Source organism: Danio aesculapii, chromosome 10 (genome assembly GCF_903798145.1).
Source record: "Danio aesculapii chromosome 10, fDanAes4.1, whole genome shotgun sequence".
In the NCBI taxonomy this organism is placed as follows: Eukaryota; Metazoa; Chordata; class Actinopteri; order Cypriniformes; family Danionidae; genus Danio; species Danio aesculapii.
The window spans coordinates 33,539,655-33,552,316 of record NC_079444.1 but is presented as its reverse complement, the minus strand read 5'-3'; the positions used below and the strand labels follow the sequence as shown (position 1 = coordinate 33,552,316).

At 36.9% G+C, this 12,662-nt stretch overlaps 1 protein-coding gene across 1 annotated transcript in view; it reads right to left on the bottom strand.

Moving 5' to 3' along the window:
- The window catches only part of b3glctb (beta 3-glucosyltransferase b), a 65,894-nt gene that overhangs the window by 24,812 nt on the left and 28,420 nt on the right, over positions 1 to 12,662 (bottom strand). The window contains exons 9-11 of the mRNA XM_056466625.1: positions 7,709 to 7,840; positions 7,152 to 7,221; positions 2,559 to 2,672 (exon numbers count right to left, since the gene is read on the bottom strand). Coding sequence (XP_056322600.1) covers positions 2,559 to 2,672; positions 7,152 to 7,221; positions 7,709 to 7,840 — 316 coding nt within the window. The remainder of the gene's footprint in view (positions 1 to 2,558; positions 2,673 to 7,151; positions 7,222 to 7,708; positions 7,841 to 12,662) is intronic.

Sequence of the window (12,662 nt, the reverse complement as noted above, 5' to 3'; positions counted from 1 at the left end):
TGTCAGTCAAAATGAACTAAACTTGAGAATGCGGAATTGTCATTCCATATAAAACTAATAGTCCTCATTTCATTACTTGAGTCATTACATACAAAAATGTTGAACTAGTTGGCAAAATCTGTCAAGCAAATTTTATAAACTTAAAAAAAAAAGTTTTAATCTTTTTCTAAAATGAACAATTTTATGAATGATTTACAGACCTACAGTATGTATGATGTAGGTTCAGTTCCAATCTGTACTGCAATATTGTTTACAGTCATGCACAGCTCTACTCAAAGGGAATTTATGTTTGTTGTAAATAAGGGTGTATTTATTCTTTTGCAAAATGCTGTGAATAAATTAGAATTGCAAAGAGCATCTGCAGTAAAAATGTGAAACACACATGTTCAGGTGTCTTGTACTCAGATACCACACTAAATGCAGTGATGTCTAACTTTACTGTAGTTTTCAAATAGCTGTGCAAATAGTATCTAGTGGTGACTTGAGCATTTTCATGAAGTGTCATGAAAATCTGACTTTTTTTTGCAATGGAAAAAAATGTACAGAGTAAACTGTCATAATGAAAACATGACAAAGCCATTTGACTATCTTGTTCATAAACAATGGTGTCAGGACTTTTCATCTTGATGACACTGACTTTTTCATTGACATGAATACTTGCTTTTGAGGAATGAGCTATCCATTTTGAGCAAGTGACATGCTTTTGCAGGTTATCAACAAGGTTTTGCAGTTTGTACTAATTGTTTTGAGAAATGCATGAACTGTTGTGCAAATGTAAATAGTGTTGTGAGAAATGCACCAAAGTGACTGCGAAAAACTGTGTTATATATTTATTTACTTTTACATTTATTTATTTACCCTTTTATTGGTTTTCATTTATATATTTACATATTTCTTTCTTTCATTATTGTTTTTATATTTTCTTTGGTCATTTAACGTCATCTTTCCAACTAATAATAGTTTAATTAATGGCATGTAACTATGGAATGCCAAGTCTGACTAAATAAAAATTATATAAATAAATAGTTAAAAGTTCAAAGTAATGCCAAAAAAAAAAGTAAAAATTAATTTCAAAATATGTAAATAAATGCACAAAGAAAGGTTACAAATATATATTTGACATTTTATATCCATATTTATGTATTTCCCACCCACATTTATTAATTTTTCTTTTATTTGTTGCCTTCAGAACTGCCTAAATCCTTCGTGGCATAGATTCAACAAGATACTGCAAATATTCCTCAGAGATTTTGGTCCATATTGACATGATAGCATCACGCAGTTGATGCAGATGTCTCGGCTGCACAACTAAGATGCAAATCTCTCGTTCCACCACATCCCAAAGGTGCTCTGACTTCTGGTGACTGTGGAGGCCATTTGAGTACAGTGAAGTCATTGTTGTTTTTAAGAAAGCAGTCTGAGATGATTCACACTTTTTGTGTTATCCTGCTAGAAGTAGTTATCAGAAGATGGGTACACTGTGGTCATAAATGGATGGGCATGGTCAGCAACAATACTCAATTGGTGCTCAGTTGGCACTAATGGGTCCAAAGAATGCCAAGAAAATATCCCCCACACCATTACACCACAACCAGCAGCCTCAACCGTTGATACCAGGCAGAATGGATCCATGCTTTCACGTTGTTGACACCAAATTCTGACCCTAACATCTGAATGTCGCAGCAGAAATTGAGACTCATCAGACCAGGCAACGTTTTTTCATTTTTCTATTGTTCATTTTAGATGAGCCTGAGCGAATTGTAGCCTCAGTTTCCTGTTCTTATCTGACAAGAGTGGTACCCGGTGAGGTCTTCTGCTAATGTTGCCCATTTGTTTCAAGGTTCAATGTGTTGTGTGCTCAGAGATGCTCTTCTGCATTTTAAGGTTATGGTTATAACGAGTGGTTATTTGAGTTACTGTTGCCTTTCTATCAGCTTGAACCAATCTGGCCATTCTCCTCTGACCTATGGCATCAACAAGGCATTTGGCCCACAGAACTGCCACTCACTGGATATTTTGTCTTTTATGACCATCTCTGTAAACCCTAGAGATGGTTGTGTGTGAAAATCCTAGTAGATCAGCAGTTTCTGAAATAATCAGACCAGCCCGTCTGGCACCAACAACCATGCCATGTTCAAAGTCACTTAAATCACCTTTCTTCCCTATTCTGATGCTCGGTTTGAATTGCAGCAGATTGTCTTAATCTTGTCTACATACCTAAACTGCCATGTGATTGGCTGATTAGAAATTTGCGTTAACGAGCAGTTGGACAGGTGTACCTAATAAATTGGCCGGAGAGTGTATATTTTTTTATTTTACTATATTTGAACAATTAATTATTTATTTGCATATTTCTAACTCAGTCTTGACATTCCATATGTGATGTGTATGAGCTCAGACTGTGTATTTCAGTTTGACATGCCAATGCTTGCCTGAACATACTAATTGATTATAAATCCTACATTAAGGAGCGTCAGCATGTTCCTCACAGATTGTGATGAATAAACAGTGTACTCAACCTGCTGTCAGCCCAAAATACAAAAAAAGATGAGACAAACCTCTCTCTGTGTTAGTGACTCCCAAGTGGACTGTAGGGATAAATGAGTCTATGACGTCACTGTAGTATTCCAGCGAGGCAGCATCTTTTTCCCATGTCTGTTTAACTATAGGAACTAAAGATAAACACTGGATTAGACGTACTTAAAACTATAAGAGTGATGAATAAAAGATAAGCGGTGAATCACATTCAGCAAATACCTTTACTAAAATTGCATCCTGCATTAAATTAGCAGATGTTTAACCTGCACTGATATTTATGATCTTTTTCACCACACTCGAATGATGCAGCATTTAATACTACCTTGAGACTGTTTATAAAAGCAAACTCTAAACATAATCATGCAAATCGACGCAATTATGCCTGACCAGCTGCAAAAATGTAATTTCTCCTGGAATATAAAACAGCATTTATACCTGTCCTATTATACAGAAGAGGGAGACTAGAAGAGAGGAATGTTAAGAGAGCTGTCAATGTTTGTGAGTGCAAAGCCATGATGGGAACTTTCAATCAATATAATCAATTCGCTGTCACTTACGAACATTCTGTGTGGGCTGAGACGAGAAGCTACTATATACTGACAGCCACAATTATTCCCATTTATTAGTGTCTATTTGTAATCTTCTCGAGAGAGCATGGTTTGATGGGCTCTTTGTGCTCTACTGAATCACGTGCTTTACTTTTTAATTAAGGCTGAATGATCCAATCCATCTTAAACACAGTGTCTAATTTACATAAAAGCTAAGCTAACTAAAACCGACAGTTATACATATTTATAACAAGGAAATGCTAAATCTGTGTTTGCATTCATCTGAAATTGGAATATAATTTGATATGATGTTGCATTTTATGTTTACTCATTTAGCTGAAAAGCGACATACAAAGAAGATCAAAAACTACTTTACATTAGCAAGGAAAAAAACATACCGTGTGCGATAATAAAAGGATGATTGCGCACACAAGGTTAACGTTAGGCCCATTAATAATCTGTTCAAAATGGTTAAAGCAATAGTGGCAACCGATGCTGCTTAGAAAAAATCTTAGAAAGCAGCAGGACTGTGGGTGCACGAGCATTGCTTTTTTCCAGTCTATTTCAAAGAGAAACGATTGCACCACTTGCGTTTTCAGGCACGGTTTCTTCGCGCAAGGAAATGGTTCAAAGACACACTAAAGCCCTCGTCAGTGAGTGAGGATTGTGCGTCTCATTGTGAGCCTGATCATCCTCAAATTCGATATTCTCCTGCTTTCTTTTGTACGCGCAAACAATTATTAGGCAGAAAAGCTTATTCATGCTTTAATGACCTCTCGATTAGATTATTGTTATGCATTACTAGGCGGTTGCCCTGTTGGCCTAATTAACAAACTTCAGCTAGTTCAAAATGCAGCTGCTAGAGTGCTTTCTAGAACAAAGAAATATGATCATATTGCTCCAGTTCTTTCAGCATTGCATTGGCTTCCTATTCAATATCGAGAAAATTTCTCAACAAGCTCCTCATGTTGGAGGTCTGCATTCTGTAACTAGTCTGTGACCCGACTAGATTTCTTGCTGCGCGGGAATAAATTTCCGAATAAAGCGCGGGAGCGGTCGGTAACTGGTGTAATTTTGGAAGGGAGTGGGCGGTCTAACAATATAGCTCGCGACTCCCGAGCGAGCAAGCACGTGTATGTATGTGTGTGAATGAGAGAGCGGGATGCTGTGTTTAGCTTGTTTGTTGCTGTCTAACGTTGTGTGTGTGCGAATGAGAGAGAGAGCTTTGTGCTGTGTGTGTGGGTTTATACAGACAGCTTGTTATAGGCTGTCTGGACTCTGTATAGCTGGGTGGTTTTCGGTTTTGTTCTGTCCCCCGCCCGTTAGCGGGAACGGGTGCGGCGGGTAGAAAATGGGTCGGGTCGGGCAGCGGGACAACAAACGCTGAATATAAGCGGGAGCAGTCGGGTTCGGACTAAAACCTGGCAGGAGCGGGATTCAAAATTTAGTCCCGCGCAGATTTCTACCTCATGTCCACTATGCTCAATTAATACTGGACAATTGATTATTCCCAGAATATCAAAATCAACTGTAGGCGGTAGATCTTTCTCATATCTGGCACCTAAACTCTGGAACAGCCTTCCTAGCACAGTTCGGGAAGCAGACACTCTCTGTCAGTTTAAAACTAGATTAAAGACACATCTTTTTGCATTAGCATACACATAAAACACAAATCTTTTTGAAATCCAAATCCTCTAAAGGTTTGTTAGTCTGCATTATTTAGAGCAACCAGAGCCGGGAACACTTCCCAAAACGACATAATAATTTGAACGGCATCTGAGCTTATGTTAGTGGGGGTTTTTTTTACTATTCCCAAGGCTGCCATAATGCTGGACCAGGCTGTATTCTCAGCAGCTGCTGTGGTGGTCATGGAGGAGTGGAGAGTTTGAGACTGATTCCTGTAAGACCCCAGTGACAGATGGGAGTCTTCGCATTGATCCTGAAGGGCCAGCCTGTACACCAGCCGGTGACCTCTCCCAACCTGCAGAAGAAGTTTGGCTATAGGAGAAATGGTCGTGCCCAACTGAGCCTGGTTTCTCTCGAGGCATTTTTCCTTCACTTTTCGCAAATTAGTTTGTTCCTCGCCGCTGACGCCACTGGCTTGCATGGTTTGGGACTTGTGGAGCTGCGAATCTATGGATTTGCTCTTCAGTGTTTGGACTCTCAGCAGTGAATATTGAACCTCACTGAACTGAACTAAACTGAACTGAACACTGAAAACTGGATTGACACCGTTTCAACTTACTGTAATCTTCTATGTGAAGCTGCTTTGACGCATTGTAATAGAGCTATAGAAATAAAGATGAATTGAATTGAATCCGTTGTGCTGCTTCTCGATTCTAAGATCACATTTGCACAAATATTGACAAACGGTCATGAACTAAAATTCTAGTCTTTAGTGACGAGCCAGCGCTGGCAATTTATACATTATTTTCAACCAGCCAAAGTGGAGTTGAAGTTGCAGTTATTCGCCTCATTTTCTATTTATTTATGAGATTTAAATACTGCATTTGAGTGACATTTGAAGCAATCAGAATTTAACCTTCATAATTTGAGCTTCATGATTTGAGCTTCATGATCTGAGCTTCACGATTTAAGCTTTATAATTTGAGCTTCATGATTTGAGCTTTATGATTTGGCCTTCATTTGAGTTTCATGATTTAAGCTTCATGATTTGAGCTTCATGATCTGAGCTTCATGATCTGAGCTTTATGATCTGAGCTTCATGATCTGAGCTTCATGATCTGAGCTTCATGATCTGAGCTTCATGATCTGAGCTTCATGATCTGAGCTTTATGATCTGAGCTTCATGATCTGAGCTTCATGATCTGAGCTTCATGATCTGAGCTTCATGATCTGAGCTTCGTGATTTGAGCTTCGTGATCTGAGCTTCGTGATCTGAGCTTCGTGATTTGAGCTTCATGATCTGAGCTTCATGATCTGAGCTTCATGATCTGAGCTTCATGATCTGAGCTTCATGATTTGAGCTTCATGATCTGAGCTTCATGATCTGAGCTTCATGATCTGAGCTTCATGATCTGAGCTTCATGATCTGAGCTTCGTGATTTGAGCTTCATGATCTGAGCTTCACGATTTAAGCTTCATAATTTGAGCTTCATGATTTGAGCTTTATGATTTGGCCTTCATTTGAGTTTCATGATTTAAGCTTCATAATTTGAGCTTCATGATCTTAGCTTCATGATCTGAGCTTCATGATCTGAGCTTCATGATTTGAGCTTCATAATTTGAGATTCATGATTTGAGCTTTATAATTTGAGCTTTATAATTTGAGCTTTATGATTTGAGCTTTATGATTTGAGCTTCATGATTTGAGATTCATGATTTGATTGAAAATTCATGAATAACAAAAGCCAAATTAGTTTTCAAATTAATTGTAATATGGGCCGCTTTTGGTGCTTCACACCTTTTTATTGGTCATTTTTTGTTTCAAGAATAAGGGCCAAAATTTAGAATAAAAGTTACTTGTAAAATGTTTCCTCCATTTAACAACATTACAGTAGCAAAAGATGACTTCACTTACATTCGATTGTATGTTTTTAGCACAACTGGATGTTGGACTGGAAAAATAATAGTTTGCATTGGCCAAAACTGATTACCTGAAGTGACAGTCAACAGATGATTCGGCTTGGTCTTAAAACCTTTTTCAATGGGTTATTTTTACAATTTATAATGGTGTAACAGTCAAAATAGGACAAATGAGCTCATGTATGGGACAAATTCTAGACGTTTGTCATTGAGGGGTGGGTCTTTCGAACCACCCGAACCACCTCTGGCTACAGGTCTGAGACTATTCAAATTAATAAAATTAAATAACAGAACACATAGAAATGCATTATATGTAAAATGCAGTTTTTATTGTTATGCTACAAACATTTCATTCATTGATGTTTGTCACTGCATCCCCAGTGCCTAGTTTTCTTTGGTTACTCCAAGCCAATAAATAATGCTGTTTTCCTCTACCTTTCACTGATATACAGTTTATACAGTTCATAAATTGACCATTCGATTTTAATCTTTTTTGAAATATGGTCTGACCTCACTCACCTCTATCTCTGTGAAATTTTTGGCATGTTTTAACAGCAACAAAGACGCCCTCCTTCAGCACAGGCTTTCCCTGTGAAAAAGAGACATTTCAAGCAATTCATTGTCTGCGAGCATCAAAAGCCTGTGAGTTACAGTATTTGGGTTAAAACCTGAGTACCTCCTGTTCCTACTTTAAGACGTAGCAGGACTTCCATTAAGTTATTACAGAATGTCTGTGTGTCAGCTCTGAGAGGACACATTGTAAAGGTGGCTCATTTTGAGAAATATGAACTCATAGGCCTTTGATTTTCATTCGAACTCAGAAAAGAACAGCAAATGCGAAAAGCCACAAGCTGGAATTTGGCGTACACTTTTGAAGACTGTCATTTATTAAGGCATTAGAGGGGGGAATGCAATGACAACTGACTGTGCAATATTAATCCGACCCGGCTTTCTCTTTAGGCAGCTTCTTCTGTACAGAACAGTTTGTCATAGTTTCATTAATTCACAAGGCTGAGAGCTTGTATAAATCTTTTTGAACAATAGCAGGAGGTGCCGCTCGTGTTTATAGTACTTACACAAGCCGATAAGTAGGTGTTGACGGCTGTAGCGCAGCGTTTTGCGGAGGACGAGCCGTGAAGCTCTGAACAAAACTCATTCACTGCAGTCAAAGTAGGACCTCTGCCTTCCTCCCAAATGTAGAGGGCAATCTAGAACATCAATAAGAGGAGCAAAGAATAACTTATAATCAATCAAAAAAATCTATATCTGTTAAAAGAGTGGAGAAAAGAGACAAGGTGTAATGAAAACACTCCAGTGTAAAGAACTAAGCATTTCAGATATCAGAGAAAGAAAACTTCTCTTTCTTTTATTTTAAAGAAGAATTTAACATTACTATAATTATTTGCTCACTCTTTATTTATGGAATATAAACGTGACATTTAAAACAATACTGACACTGCACTTTTCAATATAATATTAACTCTTTTGTGCTATCGGGGATGTTTTCATCCACTCTGGGGTGATTTTGTGTCTTAATTTGGCCATAACTTGTTCTGTGTTTGAGCTAGCAGAATTTTTTTTGGTGACAAATCTTATTTTGAGAAAATGTTTTGACATTTTTAAAGAACTCAACCATAAACTCTGGACAAATTGACTACCCTTTTGTTATGTTAAGGATGAAAACATCCCCTGAATTTAACTGCTGTAAAAATGCATCAGTGTTATGTTTGATGTTAGTTTTCTTTGCGTATTTTTTTTCACCCTCCTCTCCGCCTGCTCAGCCCTTAGGTTTCTTATTAGTTTACCATCTGTCCATCATCATTATGACGGTGTCGGTTCCACCAATCCCCCGACAAGCCGCAAGGATTTAAAGCCTCGACAGACCAGTGTGTGGTGTGCGCTCTGCCTCGGCGTACCATTTGTGCTCCACGCAATTTGTTTGTGCTATGCTTCAGCTGTTTAGTGATTTATTATCTCAGTTTACTGTGGTAATTCGAGTTTGCTTGTTAAACTTTGTTGGCTTTAAGTAAAATAATGTGATGATTGTTGTGTGATTCTAAACTGAGCTTTGACCGTCTTATCCGGTTTGTTTTAGCTTAGATTAATGTTTTGTTAGACTAGTATAAGTGTTTTGCCACCTGTGTATTTTGAGTTTAGTAGTTTAATTGGTTTAGTTCGGGTGTCGTGTACGCTGAAGACTTTGGTTTTTATTTGTTTTTCTTTTTGTTGCCTAGTTCACACTTTAGATTTAAGGTTTGCTTTGTTTTGTTAATTTCTTTGATTTGGCTTACACTCATTGTTTTTGTTTAAAGATAATAATTGTAAATGTTTATTTCTTTTTTTCATTTATTATTGTTACCTATTGTTTCAACCATTGAGTAAAAAAGCTTAAATAGAGAATTGATTCCTGCCTCATCCTTGATCTGTCACACACATTACATCTGTCTCACCTAAATGTTACAGCATCCCACTTAAACACATAACAATCAGATAAATATTATTTTCAAAATTGTATGCAAAATCTGTTAATCAACCTCAGTTCTGATTAAAATTAATATATTGTTTAGAGAATTACAGGATTTTAACTCTTTAATTGCCAAATTCACAAATAATGTCACTGATTTGGCAAAAAAAAACACACACAAAATGACATTTTTCAATATAAACAGTAATTGTGGACTGAATTTTTTTTTTACCTTTTATCGAAGTCTTCTATATGTGAAGCAACATTGGCTTTGATGCATTGTTATATTTTCATTTTTTTCTCCCTAATTTACTGTTGGTGGCTGTTTTTGCCCCATTGACTTCCATTATAACCACATTTTTTAATTGCAAAGCCTTGACACCATCTAATCATGTATTTTTGATTGTTGGTGGTTTTCCCTGTTGGGATGAGGTAAAATTTGTCATTTTACTGTTGATCATCAGTTGGCACCCTTAACCCTTTAGATAGGCCTGTATAAGCTTAGTTTCTGGATATTATATAAAATATAACAGCAAATTATAGTGTGTGTCTGTGTGTCTGTGAGTGTGTGAAAGTGACTTTTGCGCAATTACCTTGATGTGTCTGAGAAAATCTAAATATGCATCTCAGCTCTCAGAACTACATGGAGTAAACAAAAACAAAGACTGTGTATTTATGCATCATCAAATGTGGTTCTAATGTAAGTCAATGGGGCAAAAACAGCCACCAACAGTAAATTCGGGAGAAAAAATGAAAATCTAACAATGCATCAAAGCCAATGTTGTTACTAATTGTTTACGTCCAAGACTCTGATAAAAGGTAAAAAAAAAAATATCCAGTCCACAATTACTGTTTATATTGAAAATATGTCATTTTGTGCGTTTTTTTTTTGTTCAACAAATCAGTGAAATAATTTGTGAATTTTGCAATTAAAGAGTTAAAATGCTGTCATTTTCTAAAAACATTTAGTAGTTTTGATCAGAAATGAGATTGATGTCGGTGCCAATAGCCTAGTGCAGGCATGGACAAACTCGATCCTGGAGGGCCGGTGTCCCTGCAGAGTTTTGCTCCAACACTAATCAAACACACCTGAACACCCTAATTAGTGTCTTCAAGATCACTAGAAAGCTACAAGCAGGTGTGTTTGATTAGGGTTGGTGCAAAACTATGCAGGGACACCGGCCCTCCAGGATCGAATTTGCCCATCCCTGGCCTAGTGGTTAAGTGAGGTGTTCACGAAGTTCGATTCTCGGTTCGAGGTCCTATGCTGCTGCTCCCCCTTTCTCTGTTACCAATGCTTTCATATCTGTCCTTCACTGTCCTATAACATTAAAGGTGAAAACCCCTAAAAAATTATCATAAAAAAAAAGAAATGAGGTTGATTAAAAGATTTCTGCAAAGAAAAAAAATATCTGATGCATTTTTACAGCAGTTTAATTCAGTGGATGTTTTCATCCCTCACATAACAAAGGGGTAGTAAATTTACACAGTGCACAAGGGTTAAAGGGTTAGTTCACCCAAAAATGAAAAATTTGCTCACCATTTACTCACACTCAAGTGATTCTAAAATTTAATGGTTTTCTTTTTCTTCTGTTGAATACCAAACAAAACAAGAATTTTAGACAAAAAACAGCCGTTGACAACCATAGTAGATAATAAATAAGTATTATGGAAATCAATGGTTGCTTTTTTCCTTTATTTGTTGGTATATCTTCCTCTGTGTTCAAAATCAATGTGGTTTGGATCAATTGGTTTGATGACATAATTTTCATTTTGGGGTGAACTAGTTTTTTAAAGTTGGTGTGAAATCAAATTTAAAATTTATATTTTGCTAGAACACATTGGTAATGTTTAGGTGAAAAATTCAAGTGTTTTGATTAAAGTAATTTTCAATTAAAATCTGACCATGCTTCTGCGTTTGGATTGATATTTTTCTGTGGACGGCTTTAGCCATAAAATTTATAATACTTTTTTTTTTTTTACTTTAAACATGGATTTGACTTTAAACTGGTTAAAACATCTTTAAAACTGCATATAATGTTGTTTATAACAAATTCTTACCATTAGTTTGCTACAAGGCAATGATGTGTAAAAAAAGCCCCTTCCCTACTCAATATTCCATTTCTGATGGAAGTAAATCCACATACTGAAACAAACATCTCAACAACAACTGGTTCACACTGACTTTAATGAAAGGTGGCCAATGGGTTTCAAAAAGCACCATAAAAGTAATGCACTTTGCACATTCTAATGACCAGATATACAGCTTCTGGCAGAATTTCTGGATAATTTTAGTTATTTGAGGAAGTTTCTCATTCAGACACCAAATTAAAGAAAGAAAATTATTTAAATTGAACCATGCAACGTGATTTACACAGACCTGTGGACAATTTGCTAGTATTTGCACAATTACTTCATACCCAAAAAGGCACGTCCTAGCTCACTTTGCTCCTGCCATGCTGTGAGAGTTGCTAAGAGGAGGAAAACAGAGAACAAACAGAGCGTTGTAGAAAGTAGAGACAATTTTCACCACTTTTGCTCATTAGGAATGCCAGATGTTACCCAAACATATTGATTATCATCAGCTCAGCTTATTTGTGAACCTACCCTAATTAGTCCTATTTTTGGTAGATTATCATTATGGAAATGAGTTGCAATGTCTGTGCTCTTTAAATCACGTCACTATAACCCACAGAACTTTCCACTCCCATTGGCGGTTTCATGGGATTCCGGTCTCATGCTAATTTGCCATATTTTAGTAAAATCTGAAGAAAAATATAGTTCCTCAGGATTGATTTCAGAGACACCAAATGACTAAGAAGCTTGTTTGACTCTCAACCAGTCGAATAGTGTTCAAAATGCATTGCATGGTCACCGTTTACTTCCATTGTATGAAATGAACACACAGAACATTCCACTCCCGTTGGCGTTTTCATAGAATTGTGGTCTCATGCTAATTTGCCCTATTTAGTAAAGTTTGAAGACACATATAGCTCCTCAGGATTGATTTTGGTGATACCAAATGATAATGGACCTTGTTTGACTATCAACCAATCAAATAGTGTTTAAAATGCATTGCATGGTCACCGTTAATGTCCATTGTATGAAATGAACACACAGAACTTTCCACTCCCATTGGCGCTTCCATGAGATTGTGGTCTCATGCTAATTTGCCCTATTTAGTAAACTCTGAAGACAAATAAAGCACCTTAGGACTGATTTCAGAGATATCGAGTGAAAATGGATCTTGTTTGCCTCTCAACCAGTCGAAGTGTTTAAAATCCATTATATACCACCATTTTATAAAATAAGGAGCTTGAACATTCTGATAAACCACTCATTTTGTGGTCTACAGAAAATAAGAAGTCATACAGGCTTAAAAAATATTAATTTTGGGGTGCGCAGACGCCAGTCAAGTAAGACCAGAGAGAGTTTTGAACAGACTCCTTGAGAACTGCATCAATAGAGATCACAAAAGTAGCACTGAGAGTTCCCTCTGGAACATACAGTCTCATTTTTATCAGCGATGGGAGAAAAGTGATGGAGAGGGAAAAAAAAGAGGGAGA